A 25,492-nucleotide genomic window follows, 5' to 3' on the forward strand; every position below is an offset into this window, starting at 1 on the left:
ACAATTAATAGAAATGAATATGCTGAATTGTCCCCTTGTCATTTTTATCATGACCATCCCAAAGCAGCTTTAAGTCAGAACTGTTTTCAAGCATACATGAAACTGACACATTATAGACATTCTCCTTTGAGCTCAGAGAATATAAATAAACATTGCAGCTTAAACATATGGCCCATTCCCACTCCTTTTTCCAGGTGAAGCAGGACATTTTTCTTACCTGGATATGGCACTCTCCCTTTTGTTACCAGCTCTGTCAGTAGAATCCCAAAAGACCACACGTCTGACTTTATTGTGAACCTTCCATACAGTGCTGCTTCTGGTGCAGTCCATTTAATGGGAAATTTTGCACCTAAAGAGAGAATACATGAGTTTAACCAGAACAGAGACAGAATCAAAGCACCAGGTCACAGGTGACTCTTGTGTTCTGCAACACCTGCAGGTGGAAGGAGCTGCAGACAAGGTTAACCAACAGCTCCATAGAGTACAGTCAGAGAGGACAGGTGGGCAGAACATGTAGGGTATCAGGAAAGACTCAGCAGGGAAAGGGTCAGTTTGTCCCACATCACAAGAGAAGAATAAGATATTTTAACTCAAGTTTGAAGTTTTATAAAATGAAAAAAAAAAAACCAAAAACCAAAACAGTTTTAAAAACAAATAAGCCAAATATAATAGAAATAACTTCTCCCAAAGTGTTTTAAATATTTGCAAATCAAACACAGTTACTACATATGTACATACATATGTACATACAGTTCCTTAGCAGAACTAAGATATACTGGATATGTACCTCCCAGTTTGCCTGTTCAAGCTGTGCAAAATGCAAATGAACAAGCATGGTGAAAACAAAAACTAAAAGCAAATCAAATATTTCATTAGAAACACACAGAGACTTTAAAATAATACTGCCATTTGAGTTGCTTGGAGTCAAGGCACAACTTTGGCCTGTGATTTATAACTTGACAGTGTACTTTAAGCTTCTGGCACTGAAAAGCCTGTAGTGCCTTAAATATGTGCAGTTCTAATGTGCTCATCCATCATCAGAGCTTGCAGGAGCCAGTTGCAAGGATAGTAAGATAACAAACCTTTAAACACTGATTTATTTGCTTTTCCAATCACTGATTGTTTTCTTAGGAAAAATATTTTCAGTATGACTTTAAAGAAAAGTCTTGTGGTAATAATTAACTCATAATATGTACAAAAACCATGCAGACATTTCCCTGGTGCCTTATATTAACATACAGGCAAAAGAGTTGTATTGCTTATTGCTGATCCCTAGTGACAAACACTCTTGAATTTGGAAACAGACTGACTTTGACTTCACATCACCCTCTCATAAAAGCTCCCTTCGCTTGTAGGAGGAGTGTGAAAGTGTAACAACATGGACAAATCAGTCTCAGAGAGTGAACTTAGGGCACTGTTTAGAGTTCCCTGCTGGCACTATTCTGCCATCACATCCAGGGCTCAATGTCCCGTATCTTCTGCCACACACCCCAGTCTGATGTGACTTAGAGAAAAAAGGAAACACGGTAATTCTCATCTCCTTACTTAGTAAAACTTTGATGTGCTAAAATTTTTTCTACATGTAAATGATCCTAAGAGAGACTAGTACTCTAGAACATGTTTTTTTCCCTAGGGAGTATTGCAGCTCAAGTAAGTCCTGCTAAATGACTTGAAAATGTCCTGCTAAAGGACAAAAAAGATGCAAGAGAAAGTTTCAGATACCTAATGCTTGAAGACAGGAACTTAAGTCTAGCTAAGCATCAGCACATCACTGGCTATATTTGCAAAGATGCCAGAGGATTTTGGATGCATGTTTGCTTTTTAAAGTCTGTCTCTTATGTATTGTCTCTTATATATTGATTGATATGTAGGCAGGAACTAAAATTTGGGTGCTTGCCTTTTGTGTCAATCTCCTTCACTTAGCACTTCTTTGTGTGACCAATCTTAGTTTACAAGACTCAAAAATTGCAGAATTTCTCTTTTTGCCTTGACTGTGATGTATGAGTCCTTTGCAGCAGAAGCTGCCATCACTTGAGCCTCTGTCCTGGACACTGGCCCTGCTTCAGCAGCACCAGCAGCCACATGGGGTTGGTAACTGGCTGCTCCAGCTGCTGGGAGGTCCTGGGGCTCTACAGCCCATGCCAATCCCTGGAAAAACTGCAAGCTGCATGTATCTGGTGGTCAGGCTGCCCGGGCCTGCAGTGCATGCCTTTAGATGGGTCTGTGCAGGCAGCCCTGAACACGAGGGCCAATGTCCCTCTGCTCTCTCCTACGTGCAGCCCAGATAGTACCCACAACCCGTGCCAGCTGAATGAAGGAATAGCTCCAGGCTGGCCAGGAGCCTGAAGCCTCGGATGCTGGTTGGTGCTGTGTGAGATGGCCGTACAGGGGGGTTGGATTGTTCACGTGTTGCACACGTTTTATTAAACAATTTTCTTTTTCTTTAATCAGCTGTGTTTTTCTGAGAAACTTAGCCAAATCTGCTCTAATTCCCTTTTGCTTCAAACTCAGATCTAAAGGTAGCAACCACCTACAACTCATCTTTGGAGGAAGGAAATCTCTTCAGATTCTTTTGTGGCCAACTCCCCCAGTATTTCCTCTTCCTCAAGCTACTGCCAGTGTGTCACTGGGAGATGAGTATGTTGTCAAACCACAGGAAAATGAGAAGCAAGGTAAGTACCTGAGAAGGGGGATCAATTCCAGGGGGGATCAATCCCTTTTCCTGAGAACTAGAGCAGTACAATCCTCACTGGGGTGTGATGAGCACTGCTGGAAAGATGAATGGTCTGTGCTGAGGATTTTCCAACAGCAGGACAGCTATTCATTACGTTTCTGTGCTGCCCCTGCTGTGGATGATTCTCTGTCTAAAGCAACCCATATAAAAAAATCACGTTTTGCAGTTTGTGCAGCATTTCCTGATAGATGACAGATTGGGAATGGTGGATGGGGAGGAGAAAAATGCAAGCTTGGCAGAGAGCTTGCTAGCAGAGCCTGCCTCATGGTTTTCTGGCCCTGCAACACATGTTGGAGGCTAGATGGTTCAAGAGAGTCTGCAGTCCAGTATGGCAGAGCTGTCAGTGAAGGGAGATCAGAGACCTGGGAGAACCCACCAGGCTGGTCACCTGCAGGTACAACACATGCACTGCCCTAACAAGGAGATCACACACGGCTTGTGTGAATTGGGGGTGTGTGTGTATTTGTCTAACAGGGATCCCTCCAAGGTGCTGCCCCTCATTCCATCCCTGGAACTGGAGACAGAGACAGTGCACTGCTGTAAAAGCACAAAAAATTCCCAAATGTGTTAAGCACTGCCCTGAAGATTCCTGATTGCAGTAGCTCCATGGAGTGTTAGCACAGGCTGGATGCTGTGCATGGTTCCTGATGGACGCACAGTTCCTGTGCTTAACTCTCTTCCCAACACACTGATTAAAAACCCATTGCCTCTCTCTGCCTAGGCCTCAGAAGCTTATTAAACAAACTGACTTTGTGCTGCAAACAAATTACAGCATCTGATAAAACGTGCATTACTGACAAGCAAGTTAATAAATCTGATAAGCCAAATCACCCCAGCTGACAAGGCAGCCCATCTCCTACTCTGAAGGCGGATTTTGCATCAGTGGGGGAGGGATTTTTCTCTTTTTGTTACCGGAACCTGTTTTATTACAAACCAGCACATCAGTAACCCCATGCATGGACACCAACAGCAGACTGCATTCATCAGGTCAGGATAACCTCTCTTTGCCCCAAAACAGAGTACTAATCTGCAGCTTTTATCTCAGTCCCCCCTTTTTTTTTTTTTTTTTTAAATGTTACAGCCCAGGGAAAGCCTTTTTTGGGTTTCTGCACTGCTTGTGACCACATGAAACCACAGCTGCTGATACAATTTATGGTTAGAGCAGCCAGGCCCGAGCCTGTGAGGATTTTTGTGAGGCTCAGCCCTATTCTCGGGACCTTTGCCCAACTCTGCCCAGGCATTCACACAGGTTATCTCCCAGGAGGATTTCCCTGGGAAAAATCAATCCATGGCCCTGTTTCAATTATTTGCTGGCTATAAGCGGGTCATGTGCTGAGAAGGAGCAGAGGGGGTTGGGATGATTGAGTGACCTTGAGATACAACTCTCATCATGGTTTCTTCTGAGGCAAGCGAAAATCCCTCAGAGCTTTGGTTTCTTTTCAGATCTAAATCTTGATGAAGTAGAAACCTCTGAAATTCATGCCCCAGAGCCACTGCCAGCCTGATAATGATCCTGTTGCTGGAAGTGCTACAAAGCTGCTACCTCCTGTACCTTAAAACCAAACCCAATGGAGGACTCCAAGCTCTAAGACCCAAAACCTCGGAACCGCTTGGGTTAGCAATCAGGGAATGCAGTGTGGCATTGGATTGCTTTGCGGCTGGAAAGGGAAAGCTGTAAAAGGTAAAAAAGAAGCGCTGAAGCAAGCATGAAACAGGAAACGAGTCAGCCCCGGCCGGCGATGATGAGTGCCGTGTGGGAGGGACCGTGCAATCACATTTTTTGTGCTGTGAGAGCGAACATGAAATTACAAGCCTGGCAAACATCAGCGATGAGGAGCAGGCTCCGCAGGCGGACCCCTCCCCAGGAAGCGGGGGGCGGGACTGCGGCTCTGAACACTCCTCTGGCTCTCTGCCTGCAGCCCCCTTCCCTTCCCTTCCCTTCCCTTCCCTTCCCTTCCCTTCCCTTCCCTTCCCTTCCCTTCCCTTCCCTTCCCTTCCCTTCCCTTCCCTTCCCTTCCCTTCCCTTCCCTTCCCTTCCCTTCCCTTCCCTTCCCTTCCCTTCCCCTCTCCCTGGCCGCGCTCCTTGCCGCGGGGCCGCTGGCACCTCTGCAGGATGGGACTGGGATCCCCCGGGACCCCGCTGGCTGGGAACCAGGAGTCCCTTCTCCTGTTCGCTCCTGGGCCGGCTCAGGGACCCGCAGGTAAAGAGCAAGAACAAAGCCCTGGATGCTACAGCCTGCAGTACAGTCAGTCACAAACAAAACAGGTCTGATCAGCTGGTGAACAAATCTCTGCAAAGGGACTGGAGAGAGCCTGGAAGAAGTGGGGGTGGAAAATCCCTGTCTATTTCTAGGAAATCAAAATAAAAAGTATTACTTGATTTTAAGCAGGGCAGGAAGGAGTTACTTCTAAGTGTTAAGAAGGCAAAAATGATCTGTGAGTTTGCAAACACATACTAGAGCTCCCAAAATAGCTCTGACTCATCTGGAAGGCATCAGAAAGATCCTTATTGTTTCATGTGTGCTTAGAGTGGCACTACTGCAAGTGCTGCTAAGTGTGTGCAGTAGAAAAATGGCCTGGAAAATAACTCCACACTTTTTATTTATTAAGAAAATTTTAAATTTGTATCAGCTGCTGCTGCTTAGAATAGTAACAACTCTAACCCAGTGACTCTGTGGAGCACTGGCACTCGCCACAAAAATGCCACGTACTTGGCCAAAACTCCACATAATTGTGAACCATATCAATGTAAGGATAGCAGAACTGCGTGGGAAATCCTTTGCTAGGGCTGATGGGAAGTTTGTCCTGTAGGATACCAGGAGTTTTAAGTCTTGCCTTACAGGGCTGACACAAGCATCATCACCGAAGGAAGGAAGCAACACTCCATGCCTGACACTCTGGGTGTGGGGAAGATGCTGCAACAGCAACAGCCAAAAGAAGCAATGGGACAGACTGCAATACAGTCCCCCAGTGTAGCCTTTGAAATGGGTGTCACTCTAAACAGGCATGTTTTTCCCCTTTGATTACTCACTTCCTGTAAAAGCAAGAGAAGCCAAATGCTCATTACAAGCCAAGAACTTTTTTTTTTGGTATTATTTAATGGCAGTGCATAGCTGCTAGTCACACACTTTAAATCATTAGTGGCATGACCATCTCTTTCCCTCCCGACAATTGCTGAGAAATGGCAGTGCAGACAATGAAATGCTTTTTATTTACCTCTCATAAATCAGGAGCAGTCAGGCCTCCTTTGTTCAAGCCCAAAAGAAAATAAACCGGTCAGTAAAACATTACCACCAGGCTAAGTAATACCCACACAGGTTCAGGAATCCTGCACTCTAGCCTGCTGGGGCTCAAAGCATCCCCATCTGTTTCCTTTCAAAATATTTAATCAGAGACAAAAGTGACAGTGGGGGAAGGGAGTAGGAGATCAAGTGAAGCTGGAGAAAACCACCTCTTCCCCATGCCAACAATGAGCTCTGTACTAACACCCTTAAGCCAAAAGAAGGATGACTGCTGAGGAAAGTGACCAGAGACTTTAATCTTCAGATTTTGCAAGGAAAAACATTTCCTTGCTCCCACAAGATCTGCCAGTCTGGAGCGCTCCCTGTTCCCCTCCCCTCTGCTGGCCAAGCTTCCCTCCTGTGTCAAAATTCCCACTGAAGCAGTAGTCAGCTAGATAAACAGAGCAGTCCCCAGATGCATCCTCTTGGAGGCTGAAGTAATAGGTCATGGGAAACAAGCAGAGTTTCCTCCTGATACTGTGGTCTCCAACAAGCATTGCTCAAACTGAAGCTTAACTAAACAAGCCAGAACTGAAATCCAGTTAAAAAGAAAAAAAAATCCATTGGTGCATTAGAAACCATTTTTCTCCCTCAATAAATTAAAGGTCTTAGGCTCACCCTGGCTTGGAAGCCAGGTTAATTGCAATGAAATGTAAATTGAGTGTGTGCTACTTGGTCAAAAAAAGCACCCCTTCCAACTCCTTAAGAAAGGGACAAAAATATTAATGAAAGTAGCAAAAACTTTCTACATGATGCCTGTGGTTACAGCTCTTTGGATCTCTCTTTTAAGGAATCCTATAGCTCTGTAGGACTTCAGCCTGACTTGGAGATCATGGGGAGGAATTATTGTCCATTGCCCTCAAGTATGGGAAAGATGGGTGACTTCTCCATACTGGCTCAAGGAGATGAAGCCAGGCAAACATGAGTCAGATCTTGCAGCTCATCAGCAATGCATTTTAAAAACCAAACTAATTCTCCCTTCCCAGACACTTTTCCCTCAATACAAGTGATTTCTCCATGAAAAAAGGGCAGGAGATACCACAGCTATGCTCCCTCTCTCTGCCAGGCCTGGTGTTATACTTTTCTCAAAGTTTCTCTACCCCAAATCCAGTGATTTTCATTTAAAAATCTAAACTTTTCTTCAATATCAGTCAAGTAGGTTTTCACAGCTTTTTTAACATGTGAAGAGGGCAAAACTGTTCTGAGAGATTTAAACTGGGAGGCAAACAGGTCATCATAGGATTTCCTAGGGATCAGGAGCCTGAAGAGATTTGGCCAGAAGTAGGTCACATACTTGTCTATGAAAACAAATAATTAGTCATGTAAAACTATACATTGGGTGGTTTCCAAAAGGAACAAAAGACATGGCAGCAAACCAGGCAGAAATGGAGATAATATAGGACATTGTTTCAAAGCCATTTTGCAGACTGGATCTGCCCGCCTTGTTCAGGGAAAACTCTTCTTGTTTTACACAGGGGAACAGCAAGCAGGCAGCTTTCTGTTTGCCAGAGCCTCTCCAGACACTCTTATTGCTCTAGACAGAATGACACAAGCCTATTTTTTCCTAACAAGAAGCAATTCCCACCCTCAGGCTGAAATCAATAGGAGTTAAGGCTCTGCATTAGTATCTGTCACAGGTTCCTCAAGGACCCCACCAAAATAATCAGACCTCGCTGTCTGACTGTGAAGCTGGCACCTTTTAGGGTGGATGCAGCCTGTGGCCCACACCCCTGTGACTGGGTACTGCCCACAGCAGTTCAGGGGGTGGGAACAGCTTGAGAGGAGCTGCTGCTCCCAGGCCAGGGCAAGGCGTGCTGGAAACTCTCTGGCTGCTTCTGTCAACACTTAGAGTAAAAGTTACAGAAAGAGGTTAGCTGTTTCCTAAGAATTAATGACAGGGTCCATGCTGAAACAGGGACTTTGTTCAAGAGAAGAAACTCACAAGAGGAAACCCACAAAGAGAGGTTTTGGTGATGTATAGCAGGGTTTAATGGGATCCCCCTTGGCTTTTGAACTGAAAGGATGGAGTTGTGTTTACCAACGCATATTGAGCAAGCACTACCAAAGTACTGCCAGCAGGAAGAGATCAAAACTGTAGCTCTGCAGCTTGGACCAACATCTGACAGCTAAGCATGACTTGTAAATAATAACGAAAAAGGAGCCTGTGACATGGCTTAGTTTGAACACACATGCTTTTTAGAAAAAGCTGATACATTTCTATAGTGTATGAATGGTCATCTCTGCCCAGCACCCTGTGTAGCACTGGAAGATGTAATTTCTATTAAAACAACTTTTAAGGCATTAAGACAGGAAGCCAGGCAGGCAGGCAGGCAGGCAGGCAGGAAGGAAGGAAGGAAGGAAGGAAGGAAGGAAGGAAGGAAGAAAAGAAAGAAAATAAGAGTGCTTAGAGAGGCAGCTCCATTGCACAGAGGCACAACTCTTGGACCTGTTTGAAATAAAGAACATAAGAATAGTACAGGAGTGAAAATAGTGGTTAGTAAATACTAGAAGGCACACTACAAAGTACCCTACACACACTTTTCTGGATTACCACATTCAGACTCTCATATAACCAGTAAGTAAAAATCTTCTTTGCTATGGCACCATGAAGATCCTGTCTCTGCTGTAATTTCCAGCTGTGTTCTCACTCATCACCTTTGTTTCATTTTGTTTTTCAAGGAAAAGACAAACAAATAAGACATTCTCTTTAGGACATGCATTCAACAGTGAACTTCTGACTAAGAGTTAATATGAGTTCAGGATTTACTGAAAGCAGCCTCGAAGCATAGGAGAGAGAGTTGTTCAAAACCACATTCCACTCTTTCCCTGCCACAGGAATGACATTCAGTGCTACATCACCTGCTGCATTTACCTTGTCTGGCTGTATATTCATTGTCTTCAATCAGTCTTGCCAATCCAAAGTCAGCAATCTTGCATATTAGGCCGTTGCCCACCAGGATGTTTGCAGACCGCAGATCTCTGTGTATGTAATTCATCCGCTCGATGTACGCCATTCCTGCGGCCACCTGCAAGCAGCAGGAGAGACAAACCATGCATTTAAAACAAACTCAGTTCATACACGGACTTTAAAAAACACCTCAGTGCTCAGTGCTCTGGAGACAGACCTGGGCTGCCATGTCCACCAAGTTCGGTAACTTCAAAGCTCTTCCTTCTCCATCCTTTAAGAAATCTAGCAAACTTCCTGTGAATGCAGAGTTGACACAATAGAGAGATGTTAGGAACACAACTCATCAGAATGGAGGTGTAGCAATATGTGCAATATTAAAGACAGCAATATTTCAAGTTCAAGGGACAGTTTCCAAAAACCCCATGATATTTCCCTATTGTACTCGCTTCACTCTTTAAGCTGGCTTGCAGAAGAATGAGCCACTAGAACAATGAGAATTGTAGGGAAAGGAAACAGGATTGTTTTAAATTTTCCTGACCATTACTGAGAAAGTTGATATTTCCTAATTTTTCCACTGCTCTTTAAAACTACATACCTTCTGCTCTCTAAAGGCCTCAGCTAACTGCAAAGCAGCAGCTCAGTTCCAAGCCACAGAAGTTATGGAAGAAGTCAGATCCTAGCTCAACCTGCTCCAAAGGAAAGGTCAGCCCAGAGCCTGGTGAGCCCAAGGGGGATAGCATTGGTAAAAGCTATTTTTCCTTAGAAATTAGCAGTGCTCCACCTCTAGGTAACCCAGAAGTAAATGCAGCATGAACCATTAATTTTAGAAGACAAAGAAGAGATGAAATTAAAGCAACTTTAGCAAAAGTTATAAGAACATCACTTTCCTGTGCAAGGGAAAAAAAGAAAGTACCATGTTGCTTCAAAAAAAGTGGATATTATAGGGTATTATAGCTTCTGTCTTAATCTTGTATTTGAACAGAGAAATGTAGCAGTCTCCTTTAAATAAGGTCAGAGAATTGGGTTAAAAAATAAAGGAAAAAGACAGATTATTAAGAGTTTCTCCCTTGATAAATTGTCAGTCTCAAGCTCATATCCAAAGATGTAAAATGTTACAGTACAAACCAGTAAAGTAAGCCAAAATAAACCCCATACTTCAGAAGGGTTTTGAAAAGTCTTTATTTTTAAAGGGCAAAAGCATATGCTTGTCACTGAGACATATGATTAAAGTATGAGTTAGTCAGGGTTTGGATGCCTCTGAGGAGGGAGGTGGGCAAGCACCTGCCAGGAAAATAAAAGTCAACTCCAAATAGACTGAAAGAATGCACTTAAAATTTCAGAGTGTATCCTCCAATGTACAATGAAACTTCCCTGTGAGAACTTATGTTTCCTATTTGGTTCATTTGCTTTTCCAAAACAAGCAGATTTTTTGCTCTGCTCTCAGCACCCTGCTGGAGATCTGATGGAGCAAAAAGTTTTCTTTCTCTCATTTTACTACACCATTACTAGATAAGTAGCTTAAGGAAGAGACAAGGGGGAAGGGGAAAGTGAAGGAAAGAGAGGAGGGAAAGAATAATACGTGCAAATCATGTATTAAGATGGTCATGGGGTGAACTGAAAGTGAAGTGTGATCTGAGAATGAGGTGCAGTGACAAGATTCAGGATTGGCTAAACGAAGAAACAGAAATCCTAGTCCAACAAGTACACACTGAAAGAAGATGTCCTAAGAACTCTCTGATACCAGGAAAAGCTAGGATCTTGGGAAGCAGCATGTGGTATCATCAAACCTACAAAGTGCATATCCCTTGTCAGGGAAGTTTAAATGCTGATGCAGTTGGTATCACTTAGCCTGCACTAACTTCCCTTTTCCCGCTGTTAGTACAGATTTTCTTTGTGCATCAGGTTTTGGGCCCAGTTTATAGTGGAACTCATAGTTCTTCTGAAGCCAGAGGTGACTCTAGTTTCCTGTTCCCTCTCTCCTTCCTTGCATGCACTCTGCTGCACCTCCCTCTGTATTCCCAAGGAGAAACAATAAAGAAAAAATATTATCAAGCACAGCAGCTCTGGCTTCACCTTTACTCATGTACTCTGTGACAATATAGATAGGCTCTTCAGATACCACAGCATAAAGTTGGACCAATTTGTCATGTTTTAGCTTCTTCATGATTTGAGCTTCCTCTAAGAAGGATTCTGGAGACATGGTGCCAGGCTTCAGGGTCTTGATAGCCACTTTAGTATTTCCATTCCAAGTACCTACAAGCACAGACACTTAGTTAGATTAAATATCTTCTGTTCCTTTTTCTGCCTGATGCCTAATGTAAGCAAGGGGGAAAATACCAAGGACATTTAATTTAAGTTTTTTTAAAAAAAGTTTGGTTTCCCATGTTGCCTATCATTATATCATTCATATTTTAGTCTTTTTCTGTTTCACTGAAAAATAACACTCCCATTGGCACTGGGGCACAGTTGCCTTTGTCCTACTCAGACAATGTTTCCAGTGATCTCCACAGAAACCTTCTCTGAGTAAGAAACGTGGGACTGCTGAAATCCATCTTTGTGTATTCCCTTGCTAACAAGTAATTACTAAAGAAAACAACACAGCTCCAGTCACAGATTTGGACAACAAAACTGGTTAAACAAGAATTACTCATTTGCAACACTTTTTAACATTTTGGTTTTGTTTTGAGTCATGAAAAAAACCAAACCAACAACAACAATAAAAGAAAACCTCCTGCGAAACAAATCCTGAATTGATTTCATTTTAGAAACACAGGTGTGTTTCCAAACTGAAATGTGTCTTTTTCCTTCTCCTCCTTATCCCCAGGAGCTGCTGCCAGAAAATGAGGTGTTCCTGTCCACTTCAGTTTGCTCGTTACTTGTGGCCAGCAATGAAAAAGACAAGTTGCATTGTTTTTCAGCCCTCAGCTACCAAGCCCTCTGGAACACCCGAAAGCCTGCACGAGAACCTGGAGAGAACTGGGGAAGGCTGACTCAGGGCATCGTGCAAGAGGTGGGGCTTCACTTGGGTATTTAAAAAGGGGAGGAGGACTGGAAAGAAAAAAAACCAAAAAACCTAGAAGACCTGTTCATGTAAATAGTGAGTTTTGTTTTGTTTTGTTTTGTTTTGTTTTTGTGTGGAAGGAAGAAAAATTAAAATGGGCAGAAATACCACTTTCCTACTGTCTTCTGGTTGTCCTTTGCCCACACTAGCCAGAACTCTGCTCCAGAGTCAGGGCTGACATGGCTTTGAATGTGATCTGTAGACAGGGAACTGCTGTGTGGTAAGGCAGAACAACACTAAATGACTTTAGGAATTAATCACATTAAAAACTACTCCTTTGCACTTAAGCATGAGCATAGCAGAAAGCCCACAAAGTACACAAAGGCTGTGTAATGAAAAAAGGTAACATGTAAAATAACCCAGTTTATCTTTGTTAAAAGTACATGAACAGGGCTCAGCTGCTGCATGGGAACTAGTTAGGCCAAAATAATTTTATCATAAACTTTTGCAACCTGCCAGAGTAGAAATGAGCCATAAAATGAGTTTTTTTGTGGAAATGCTCAGGCCCCAGGTCTACCTTGCCTGGCTGAGGATAGCAGAAGAGCAGTGAAGGAGCTGCTGCTCCTGTGCTGCTCCTCACTTTAAAGGGCAACCCCAAATGTCTGGCAGGGCTTGATGCACATATTAATCAAAAATGTGCAGTGTAAGTTTGGTTTCCATTATGCCTTGATTTCCTTATGCCCATTCAGTGCCAGCTATCACTGTACTGTCAGTGGAGTAATGCCTTGAGTTACCCACCTCTGCTACCCCAGAGAAGAACTCCTGAAGCCTTAATTTCTCTCAGTCCTTCAAACCAGAGCTGAAGCAGGACTTTGTTCTAGTGACACTCCTGTGTAAGCTGGGAAGGATGTGGTTTTGCCTCTAATTTCAAGCAGCGTGGACAAAATCTTTTCTGATGGGTGACAGGGAGCATGTTTTGTCTGGAGTCAGTGAAACTCCAGACTGCAGTGTGCCATCAGTCACGGCCACTTTGCAGAGATACCATTAATTATATGAACCAGGAATAAAACCAGAGTTTCATGGGCACCAGACTGGCCTTAATAAAATAGGCTCTCACCTTGTGTGTTAACAGGATTGTGTCTTATCTGTTTTAATAAAAATTCCAGGGCTTGTTCTATTACCATGAAGTGTTGTCAGCAAGGCTGTTTTTAAATACTTTGATGAAGTTCTCCAGTTTAAAAAAAGAAAATAAAACAAAAATGCTGACTTATCATCTCAGCTCTAATTCCAGTTTAAATTCTTAAATTTTCTTTTTCTGTTTTGGTATATTTTTCTAATAGAAAAGTAGCATAGACTTCCCTCTGAATTCCTCTCATATGTAGTTAGTTACTACTTAATGTGTTTTTTATTAGTTTTTACTGTGTTAATCTACTCCAATTTGGTAATGCTTCAGGACTGTTAACATGTTTTTTACTATACATTAAGAAACAGAATTTCATAATTGTAATTATAATTTTTGCATTTCTGCAGCTACTTGGTACTGGTACTTGGCACTTTATTTTTCATACCTGATTTTCTTTTATTTTTCATTTGTTCCTTTAACTTGTTGTATCAGTTTAAGGTCAATGGCACACAGAGCTGACCACTAAGTAGTAACATCAACTGGAAACTTGTGTGTGCATTCAAGATGGAGAACAAGAAGGAGAAACTGCAATTATCAGGAAACACCAACAAAATGTAGGCAGCTTTCTTTGCAACAGGTCAACTGTAATCCTGTGAGATTCTATAAATTTCTATATTTCTAGTCTATAAATTCTGTAAATCTCACAGACTTGCTGCTGTGCTCTTTGCTGAAGCACCCACTGGTTGTTTTGGCTTTACATATTTTTGTGTCACTGCAACAAAAGGAGTTGCCCCCTCAAATTTTTGTGAAGAAAAAACATAATGATTCTTTATTTGAATTGGTAATTTTAGAGTCTATACAGAACACAATTTGACATAGAGATTGAGCCACATCTCATGAAATGGCCACTATATTGTTTCAATGCTATGGCCATACTAAGATTTATGTAAATTGTAAATTGCTGTTGTTTTATACTCATTAAAAGAATGAGGCCCATAATGGGTAAGTTAAGCTGGCAAATGTGCAGAAAACAATGTCAGTGGATTTGGAAAAAGTCAGTATTTCTGGACTTCAAAGTGGGGATTCAGTTGGGCCCAGCAAGTTTTGCCTCTGTTGTCCCTGGTCTCTATATCAAATTACTGGGTTCTGCTGCAGACACAAATTGCAAACAGACTTGAATAAGTGGATGCATGGGAAAGCTAGCTTGACAATATCAGCTTGCTGATATTTGCCATTATTTTTAAACTGGTAGAGTGGATGGAAACATTTTCAGGGTCTGATTCCATCAGTGTTACAACACACAAGGAAAGAAAAATGTCTACTTACCAGATTAATTTCTGGTTAGCCATACTGCCTTACAGGTTTAGCATCATTCCTATTTTAATGCCTAGCAATTGTGTAGTCACCCAAATAAACCCAAGGCAATTAATTAATTTTAATGCCCTAACCTCTCATACCACTGTGTGGAAATGAAAGGAAGCTTCTCCATGAATTACTGTATTTACATTTGACTGTTTCAGGCAATATAAACTAACATTTCACACTATTCTGATCTTTTAGCTATAAGATCTATATTGAAATGCTTATTTCTGCCAAGAGGGCCTTAAAAGATCCATCCAAAGCAAAATATATTCTCTGCCTTACCACGCCACACTTCAGCGAAACACCCCTGACCAAGCTTCTGTTCCAGAAATAATGAATCACGTGCAACTTCCCATGCATCTTTAGCCAATCCAACAGTTTGTGGGGTATTATTCGTAGCAATCACAGTTAAGTTAAAACACAAACCATCAGCTTTCTCTATAGGAGAGGAAATTAATAAAAAAAACACACTTATAATCCAAAATTATGCATGCATTGAGAAAGATGGAAGGTGAGGGTCTCTCAGTGCTGCATTAAAGTTCATTTGCAAACACTGTTTTTTGGATGCTGAAGGTAAGGACTTCTTTTGTTAGTTTGCAGAAAAAGGCTTTTTGGTATAGCTAAGAGATTACTATGTGAGCCTTGATTTATTATTATGACAGTGGTAATTTGTCAAAATCAAAACCTTCCAAGGAAACATGGATTTTCAGTTTTCTTTTGCCATCAATTATAGTGAAAGTTGAAGATTACCGAATTTCAAAGTCAAAGACATGATTCCAAAGACATTTTTCCTAACCGTTTGAGCTTTACTAATTTTTTTTCTTGTCGATCACAATGTCCTATATTTTCACCTTCCATCTTGTAATCCCCACACAGCAAGCTATTTTAGAGTAATTATTTTGCTCCATACCCATCCATACTTCCCCAAACTGCCCATTTCCCAGTCTCTTGATCAACTGTAGGGATTCTCGTGGAATTTCCCAGACATCTTTGGTTTTGACAGACAGATCAGTAAGCCTTGGCATTCCTTTATGACAGGGGACTACTAAGCGGCAGCAAAGACCTGCAGCTCTCTCTGATGGAGCCAGAAGTGAAGCCAACAGCAAAGGAGAGGAAAGAAAAAAAAGTGTGACATGAAACAAATACAGTGAGCATAAAAAAACAATGCTACTCACAACAGCTGTTAGTTGCATACCACAAAGCATCCTGGAAGATTAGGAATTGAACATTGAAACATATTCATTTGAGACAGAACAGGAAATATTTTAGTCTCTTCACAGCCTGAAATGGAAGGTGACCACCATTGGTTTCTCTTGTAAACTCTGGATTTCCCTCCTCCCACCATGCTGCATTAGGATAACCTCTTGAGCGACTGGTTTATTATGGTACAGTATACCTTTTTAAAAATAATCTGTCAATTACAAGATGAATTGTTTCAAAACTGAGTAAAAGAAACACGGAGAAGATTAATTACTTGTTTTTCTGAAAAATCATAGCCATGAAAATTTGGTGGACTTTTTGTAGCCTGGGAAAAGGCATTTTTCTATATTTTGCCCTGTGAAAAGGTCTTTGTAGGTGTCATGCAAGTCTGACATTCTTTCTAGAGCAAACCTTCATTAGCATATGCAGTACCAAGCCTCCAGAGCTACCCTGCCTGGATCCCACTGATTATGCCTCTGTGTTGCACAGAAATGGCTGCTTCCAGATCTATTTGTTTCTGCATCTGTGCATGGAAAATATGCCACCCAAATAAGTTGACCAGAGGAAACTAAAATTTGACATATACCAACTGGTACAGTGAGGTTGTAAATTATCTTCCTTATATGTGAGTTTTTATACCTCATTTAGTTTAAAGTAGAGTCACCAGAAACAACTAGAATTTCTCCCTGGCAGCACACACCCATCAGGAATTGGGTGGAGAAGACAGCCAGATGTCTAGTGTGAATAGCATAAGAATACAGCAGACAGAATACAAAGAATACAGAAAAAATGCCCCGCAGAGAAGCTGATTTCCCAAGTAAAAATTATGAAAAGTTTTTGAGCAGCAAGCATTTGGGGTAATCTGTTAATAATATTATGAAAAGCTGAAGTAAAGGGAAAAAAAAAAAACCCCAAACAATTCAAAATACAAATTTCTGCTTAAAAAAAGACCATTCTGAGATGCATGGCAATCTTCTGTGTAAGAACCAGTTGTCCTATGCAGAGGTTTGGGGAGCTTTGAAGCTGCATTTGTTGTACACCAATTGCCAGTGACAATAGGATGTACTTTTGGGTGGAATAATGCATGCCACACTATTTACAGGAATAATAAAAAAAGGGTTGGGTGAGTGGGCACAAATAATGTGCATAAAGAAACACAAATATTGCCTTATTTATTTAACATAATGTAAATGTTAATACTTTGCACATAGAACAAAAATCCAGTGAGAAAATATATTTCATGTATCTAATACATGCAAACCTTTTGGCCATTGTTTTAGGTGACTGAATTCCACAATGCAATTCATATTTGCTTCATTAGCAATAGTGTGCTGCAAAAAGGCACATATTAGCACTCGCTTATTCACAGGGAATTCATGCTTGGAGATGTCCAAGTCAAATTCGGTAATTCTGTTTGCTTAGAAGAGGGAGAGCTGACAAAACCTTTAGCACAGTAAAGTGTTAGGTTTTAGAAGCTCTGCTGCTGTACCCTGTGAACAGCACTCAAAGACATTTATAACTCTAATGGGAAAGGGATAACAGAAGATGCATTACAACAAGCTAGAGTCATAGATCAAACGACTCTTTAGGGCATCTTACACATACATCAGCTCAGCAGCAAACACTTTTGCTTTAAAATACTTCAGAGTGCCATGTATTATCTGAAAAATTACCTGAGTAATGCTGAACCAGCTGCTGAAGAGTTTCAAATTGTGCCCGAGTTGTGATATAATATCCACCATTGTCAAGTTTACGAATCTTATAATGTTTGACATGATCTCCTTTCATATCATCCCAATCTCGAATAGACAGGGAATAGGCACCTGTTCCAAGCAAAGGAGAAATAAAAAATTGTAATTAGCTTTTAGTCACAAAGATTTTGGTTTCCTGGTCAGTTGCTACAAAGTGAAAGAGAAATTGTTTCCAAAAAGCTCACTGTATCCTGAAAAAGAACAAATTAATCTAACACAATGAGGTAAGCGACAGAGAAATCCTGGGATGTTCACAGCATGTCCCTTTCACAATGTTCTAGAAAGATACCGGGACTTCTGTGTAAATGAAAACTCACATTTTAACATTTACTGCTCCAGGCTGTTAAATTGACTTTTCCTATTCTCAGTGTCAGGTTACACTGCAAATACTGCACTTTATCTAAATGCCAGTGGGTGGTAAATATCAAGATTTTCATAGGAAGCTCTGGAGATAATGACTTTATATGTGGGCAGTGTTGTTACCTGGATGGATCCCAAACATCTTTATAAACAACCAAATAAGCATACTTTGTACACCACAGTCTCTGGAAGGCAATACTACACCAAGACTGAGCACCAGCAGATCTGCAAGAACTTCATGTTTAACTTCCCAAATCCATGTGGGGCTTTAGAGCTTACCAGTGGGATTCAGATGCCCTAGCACAGGGATTAAGTGCCATGTGAGATGCCTCAGGACATGCTACTTGGCAGTTTTCCCACAGGCTGTCACATTTTTCCAGCCATGTGGATGCCCTGCAGGCATTTGAAGTGGCTCTGGATGCTCAGGGCCATGTAAAGGAGCCTCAGTTGATGGGCTGGGTTTAGTCTCAGGTACAGTGGTGGCAGTCTGCAGGTGGGCTGGGGGCTTGATTGATACGCCCATGCATAAGCCCCTGGTGCTCTGGGGGGGGCTGAATGCCAGCCCAGTTGCCATGAGTGTGATGGCACTGTGGCCTGGGCACTCGGTGTCTGCAGTCACGGGCAGCTGAACAGCTTCAAAAACAGCTCGGCCACCTCCGTGGGGACCTGCACGTTCAGGTGTCCCACTCTGGAGGACAGTGCTATTTTACAGCCAGTGACACACGGGTTGGTTCTCTGCAGTGTCTGTTTGAGCAAAGCCACTTTTTTACAGCATCACACTGCATCTGAACAAAAACATGGCCCTTTTCAAAGGCAGCAAAGAAAATGAGTTTTTGCTCATGGCTCAGACAAATATTGTGTTTACTCAAGAGAATCTAGGTATTAAAATGAGAAGAGGAAACTGTCAGCTGCAGAGAGCTCAGGAAGGTCCTCCTTCTGGAGCCTCTGCTGTTTTCACTGGTAATCGTGTCAGCTGGAAAACCACCAGCCAGTTTTGTATGACATGAAAGGTGGTCCCAGTGTAAGATGTCTTTCTTGCATGTATCCTCAGGAAGAAGCCTCCTTGACCACATTGATCAACAACAGGTTACACTGGTGGTTGTCTCATCCCTGAGGGAGATGAAGTGAGCAAAATCTCTCCACCCTGACTCCAATGACTTCTCAAATTCCCTGTTGTTTGTCCTCTATATAGGAGGAAAAGAGCCAGCACTTAAAACAGATGATTCTAGTTTATTTGAATGGGAGGCACCCTTAAAGGAGTGTCAGTGGTTGTTTTATGTCTCTTTTTTTTCTCCTTTTTTTAAAAAATTTTATTTTAGTTTCATGTATTTATTTTGGTGGGGTTGGAGCTAGATGATCTTAAAGGTCCCTTCCAACTCCAGCCTTGCTGTGATTCTATGACTTCCAAGTGCAGAAAAATACTGTTTGTTTAGAACAGTTTTCTGAAGAGGCTCTCCCTGAGTCAATACTTTTGTCTCAACTAGGAGTTCAAAGCTTTTATGGTGATTTGCAAGCACATTTGTGCATGCTTTGTATGACCACTCTGGGCTGTACATTGTCAGTCTCCTCTCGGAATTTTCCAGGCAGTCTTCTCCACCTCTGCATTTTTGAGTTTTGATCCACTGGCAGCAGCTGTATTTTCTTTAGTCACGCTCCCTGCATATCTGCTCACTATTTTAGATTCTTTAGGGAAATGTAAACAACCTGTGGTTCCAGGTCTGCAATCAGAGCTGTGTGGGTGGCCCTCTGTGGACCCTCACTGACCTCAGATCAAGTTGCAGGACTGGAGCTTTAGCTCGAACCTGGACATAAACAAGAACCACGATGTATTTCATTATTCATTTATTTAGGTTGTTGGTTATCTATACTATCCATTACTCTCTGATGATAAATTTAAATACAAGAGATAAAAATAATAAAAATTTGGGATAGAAATACGACATTACAATATATCATACTAATGATTTTTTTAAAAAAGGCAAACAACTAAAACCAGACAGTCTTGAAAGGTGGGGATTGAAACCAGATGAAGGATTACACAGACAAGAGCTGATGAAGCACCTGTGTAGTCAGGCATTGAAAAAATGAAAAGCCAGCTCCATATGATTTATTTTGAAAGTAAGAAGAGAAGGCAACCATGATCAAGGGAAGTTAAATTAATGCTGAAATCATCCATGATGATACTTCTAACACAATCCTGATTAATTTTATTATTGCTATTATTTAAAGCAGAAGGGACAATTCTAGGTCATAAAACAATTCCTGCCTTAAGTCCACGACAACTAGGTGGGGTAGGGCATTTTGAGAAGCCTTATGACAGAACACACCATTTAAACCCACCCAATTGATTTTTTTCTCTCTCTTGAACAACAAGCTCTCTGTTTTCTTCTAACAACATACTTAAACACCACAAGGATGAGAAAGGAAATAGGCATTTTTTACAATAAAACATGCATGTCTGTTTTTTTTTCTATAGCTTTGATGCAAACTCTGCTTGAAGATGTAGAGAGCCTTAAGTTTGAATGCAAAGAAATTAAACTTGCTGCTGTAAGTCCATCCATGATTGATTACTACATTTCTCCAATGCTTTTGTGTCTCACAAGAAATTAGAAAAAACCCTGACTTGGCTAAGTAAACAGTGCTGCAAAACATATCCCCTATCACTGTATAAAAACTGGGGAAGCCAGACTAAACTGATAATGTGGTTTAGAGAAACAGTGTTGTGTTTGTTTTTAGGATCCATGACTACATACATGAGTGAGTTTTTAAACTTGGCACAGAATGGGATGAAGTCCTGCTCCTCACACACATCAGAACAACTGCTGGTGAAAAAAACCAGGTGGAGACTATTTGCAGAAAAAAAGCAAGTTAGAACCTGTCTTGCTACTGGTGAGAGTGTCTCACTGCTATGGGAAGCATGGTGAAGCTGTGGGGTGACAAGAAACTGTCTGCCTGGAACAACAGCAAGTCTATTTAGATTTTGCATAAAAAACAGTCTTCAGAGTTATAGGCAGCAAAGGGAAGAATCCAGTGACTTCAGGAGGCAATAATACAAAACTTACAATTTTAGATGATTGAATGCAGCATCTGAAGATAGGTCAGGGAAAGAGAGGAGTGCAAGTACTGCTTCTCTTCTTTAAACTCTTTCACTAGCTGTGACATCTTGCATGCTAAGCGTAGCTGATAGTGTGCTCTGATCAAAGCACTGACAAGTCGGTGCTTTAATTATGTGAACCAGCATTAGACTACAGAACTTGTATGGAATTAATTCTAGTGACTTATGCCTCCCACAGCTTTTGTTTTGGATTGTTGGTTAATTGAGAAATGGCCAGGTTTGTTTTTAGTTAGTTGCAAGTTTTCTGTTCAGTAGTTGTATGAATTAGAAAGATCTTTTCATACATGTGAAGCTTTTGAAGAAGATGTTGACAGGCCTTGTGAGTAAAATGTAAAAGCAAAAATAGCACCCGCCAAGTAAATTGGAACTCTTCCAATATTTTTAAAGGGAAGGAGGAGAATACACCCTTCCACTTGACTCCAACAGAATGGATACAGTTGAATACTTTATGAATATATTAATTAGAAGTATATTCAAGTATTTTCCCTGTTAATATGTGAATTCAAAACTGCTGCATAATTTTTTTCTCCTTTTTTTGTTCCCCGCCAAGGATCCAGCATTTCAAAGGATCACACCATGTTGCTTGCACTGCAGATACCATGGGTTGAGCATGAGTTGTATTTTGGTTGTTCTCTACTTTGAACACTCACCCTAAGACCTAGGATATCCAGACATCCAATTCCCTAACACAAATACATGCAAAAATGATACTTCATCTCTACCTTCAGACCACTGAAAACAGTATTTCACACACTCAGCAAATTTTTTCCCATATTATCTTCTCATTCATAGTCAGAATGCCCATCCTACCTTTGGTAGTTTCACTTTCCCGGATCAAGAAGGTACCTCTGGGGTTTCCAAATGACAGCAGCTGCCTCTCTGCATCTTTTCGGCCAAGCTTGCCAAAGTACCACCTTAGGGAAATACCAGAAATAGTAAGACAACATGTGATGTAGCATTACTAAATAGTGTCACAAAGCCCAGACACGGAGAGGATTTTGTGTGGAAACCGTGATTACTCAGATACAGTTGTCCTTTTTGTCACACTGTGTCTCTTTTATCTTGCTGGAAAGCCAATGTGACAAATCATGTAATAGATGTTCCTTGTGTTGGGCAGTAACTCTTTGCATTAAGCCTGTAATCAGTAGGTGTTGAGAACACTTGGTGTCCTCCAACAAAGGCCAGAATTGGACAAGCAGAGAGAAAAGGGTAGAAAACTGTTGCTGCCAAAAAACAGTACTTGTACAATGTTGCTATAAATATTTAACCTACACGGTGATTTACTAGTACTCAATATTTTTGTTGCAGCACAGCTATAAAATCTCAGTAGAAGGACAAGATTCAACCACTTAACTTGAGGTTCTATACGAGGCTTTCAGAGGCTTTTACAGCCTTTTTTCCTTCCTGCAGCAATGTTTTTGTGTTGTTTCACAATCAGCCAAGGACAGCCTGAAGTACAGACTCCAGTACTAATTATTAAATTAGTACTGCTCGGCTCTATAAGCTCCTCCACTGTATCTTTCATATTGGAAATAACATGAATACACACATCACTCTTTTTCTCTGCATAGATGGTTCCTCATTAGGCAGCTTTGTGTATGAATTGTGGGCATCCTACCTATCCTAGGAATTGTATTAGTTGATACAACATGCCCTTTTTAATGGACAGTTTGCACACTAGTCGACTCAAAATATTTTTACAAGTTGGTTCAGGAAAAGCAAGGGCACCTTTTGGTTAAAGCTTGAAATTAGCTGACAGTTGAAAAAAGGAGGCAGACCTGTGTTCCTTTAGGTTTTCTTCATTTGTTTTGACATTGAAAAAGCACTGAGCTCATGCTTCTTTTGTTACTAATTACCTAATTATTTATCAGTGCAGTTAAGAACTGAAATAAATATAACGTAAGTAATTTGAAAAATCGCTGCAATCAATCAAAACCAACTCCTCACACCTCCTTCTAACACAGCACTAATGGGTCTTTAGAACACAAAAAGAAAACATACTCCTCTGCTTGGATGGAATCGACTGGAGCCACATAATTACTGGGAATGTAACCAGTTTCGCCTGTTGTCAAGGAACGGGCTTCCCACCAGTCTCCTTCCCTGTGGAAACAGAGGTGAGGAGGAGAAATGAGAGCAGGACACAGCTGTAAAGACAATGACCTGACTTCATTAACAGCACCCAAAACTGCATGGCTGCAAGAAGCTACAGCAACTTGTCTCTATCAGCAGTGTGCTTCCAAGAGAGCTGTTTGCACTTAAACCCAAATAATACACATATTTCTTTACATCTAGAATTATTGCAGCAGTGATTAGTACTTTAGCTTTTCAGATGCAGCATAATGGCATGAAGAGGCAGAACAGCCCAGTGTAATCAGGTTTGGTGAGGGATGAATTTGGACTAGAATATTGAAAACTGTCTCCATGGCAATTATTCTAATACAGACCCTTGAAAAAGCTTATAGGAAAATTGCCAAATTGAATGCTGTGTTCTGATTTTGGCTGGGAACAAGTTAATTTTCCTCAAAGTAGCTGGTATGGGACTATGTTTTGGATTTGTGCTGGAAACAGTGTTGATAGTGCAGGGATGTTTTCATTACTGCTGAGCAGCATTCCCACAGTGTCAAGGCCTTTTCAGCCTCTCACCCGAGCAGAGAGGGGCAGGGGGTGTGCAGGGATCTGTGTGAGGGGACACAGCTGGGACAGCTGACTCCAGTTGACCACAGGGCTATTCCATAACCCATGGCAGCATGCTGAGCATGTAAAGCTGGAGAAGAAGGACAAAGAGGGAATGTTTGGAGGGATGGCATTTACCTTCCCAAGTCATGGTTAGGCATGATGGAAGCCTGCTTTCTTGGGGATGGCTGACCACCCACCTGCCTATGGGAAGCCATGAATGAATTCCTTATTTTGCTTGGCTTCTGTGCATGACTTTTGCTTGCCTTTACCTCAACCCCTGAATTTTCTCACTTTTACCCTTTTGATTCTCTCCCTGATCCCACCATGGGAGAAGTGAATGCGTGGCTGTGTGGGGCTGAGTTGTTCTCTGGGGTTAAACCACAACACAGTGTCACATTCACTACTAATTTTAAATTTCCATGGGTGCAATTAATCTGAAACACAAAGATATCAAAAAGCCATCCATCTATGGCATTTTAGATGGCCCTTAAGGATCACTTTTCATTGTCTAGATTCCCTCTGCTGGCCACCTGGAGGAGGTAGCACAGGACTAGGCTGCATTTTCAAATGCTTACAAAAAGCTCTTCTTCTACAACGTTCTTCATGTTTAAATGCAAAGAAGTTCATGCAGGACTATCTTAAGGCAGCATTCTGTAGGCTTAGCATGAATTTTTGTTTTACACTGGTACACACAAAGGGACATGGTACTGCCTTTCAGACAATGCACATTGGTGCAGGATGTGCAACTTTAAGAGAAGTTTATTTCTCAGCTTTTTTGCAGGACGCAATGACTTTGGATTTAGCAATTTCTATTTCATTCTCAGCACCAGATTCACGAGTGTTTAACTCCTACCACTACTAATAAGCATTCTCTTTTCTATTTCTGGACTGCTTAGAAACTCTTTTTCAGTTCTCTTCTCTGCAAACCAGAGACTTGTTCAGTAAATGAAACACTATTATCAAATGTGACTGGAGAATCCAGCCTCTTCTAGAAACAAACAACTACAGAAAACACATTGTCTAAGCTTTTACTGGAAGGAAAGGTTGTGTCAATGTGAATTCTTTAAATTTGCAAGTTCGCTTTTTTTTTAACAGTTTAAAGGAGCATGAACTCTATGGAAAACAACTAGAAAACAGCTGTGATTAGTCAAAAAGGAGACGCTTCCAATTTTACAGTTCAAGAAACATAAAGTGCAAATTGCTTTTGCAGAGGCTGGCAGTTGATACTGTTTTAATACACCCTGTGTGCACTAGTATATCAGGCAAATGGCCCTTTCTGTTTGTGTCTCTAGTGCTGCCAGTGAAGTGCTAACCCTTCCCCCATATGCTGCTGTAGAGTATTTCTGAGGCATTATGCCACACTGAGCTTGATAAATGGTACTGTTCCATCTCTTCTCCTTACTGTGCAGAGAGTCCACTAGATGGAGGCATTTTGTCGTATCTAGGGAGGAAAAAAGCAGTCCTGTGGATGATTCCAACGTCAGGAACAACCCCCTCTGCTTTGACAGAGAAGCTGAAATCTCTCAAAGCACTGCCAGAAAGGAGGAGGAATGTAGGCTTTTTTCACAGCTTTTAATTTCAGATCTGCAGCTGAGGTAGGAGGCAGCTAGTCAATGGGGCCAGACAGGGTGTGGTGGTGGGAATACTGGGGATGGCCCAGTGTTTCGAAGCCCCAAAGTCAGGCTCTGCTCTGGACCACTCTGCAGGCACCTCTTTCACCCAGAATGCCTTTAGTAAAATATCTGGGTTCAAATCACAGGGATACCCCCTGCATGTAATTTCAGGTGTTGCGCTGAATGTTTACTCCAAAGCATAAATCAAATTTTGTTTCTTGAAAGTTAATCCAAATCCAAATCCAAACCTGTCCAAAAATTCCAAACTACTTTTTTGCACATATATGCGTTCTATTTGCAAGCAACATTGGCAGGTGCTTAAAAAATGGGCTTATTTAATGTAATTCCAGATGTAAGTGAAGAGAGGA

The 25,492-nt window shown here is 41.5% G+C and overlaps 1 protein-coding gene across 5 annotated transcripts in view; it reads right to left on the bottom strand.

Moving 5' to 3' along the window:
- The window catches only part of FYN (FYN proto-oncogene, Src family tyrosine kinase), a 135,783-nt gene that overhangs the window by 12,229 nt on the left and 98,062 nt on the right, over nucleotides 1–25,492 (bottom strand). For 2 of the 5 annotated variants that reach the window (XM_021555486.4, XM_021555485.4), the window contains 8 exons: nucleotides 22,837–22,935; nucleotides 21,646–21,749; nucleotides 17,283–17,432; nucleotides 15,320–15,484; nucleotides 10,997–11,176; nucleotides 9,141–9,217; nucleotides 8,888–9,041; nucleotides 218–349 (listed from right to left, as the gene is read on the bottom strand). In XM_021555486.4, coding sequence (XP_021411161.1) covers nucleotides 218–349; nucleotides 8,888–9,041; nucleotides 9,141–9,217; nucleotides 10,997–11,176; nucleotides 15,320–15,484; nucleotides 17,283–17,432; nucleotides 21,646–21,749; nucleotides 22,837–22,935 — 1,061 coding nt within the window. Of the gene's footprint in view, nucleotides 1–217; nucleotides 350–8,887; nucleotides 9,042–9,140; nucleotides 9,218–10,996; nucleotides 11,177–14,691; nucleotides 14,848–15,319; nucleotides 15,485–17,282; nucleotides 17,433–21,645; nucleotides 21,750–22,836; nucleotides 22,936–25,492 lie in introns of all 5 variants that reach the window. The other 3 variants (XM_085575027.1, XM_085575023.1, XM_085575024.1) reach the window with 3 other exon arrangements.

This window comes from Lonchura striata, chromosome 3 (assembly GCF_050655825.1).
Source record: "Lonchura striata isolate lonStrDom1 chromosome 3, ASM5065582v1, whole genome shotgun sequence".
NCBI lineage: Eukaryota > Metazoa > Chordata > Aves > Passeriformes > Estrildidae > Lonchura > Lonchura striata.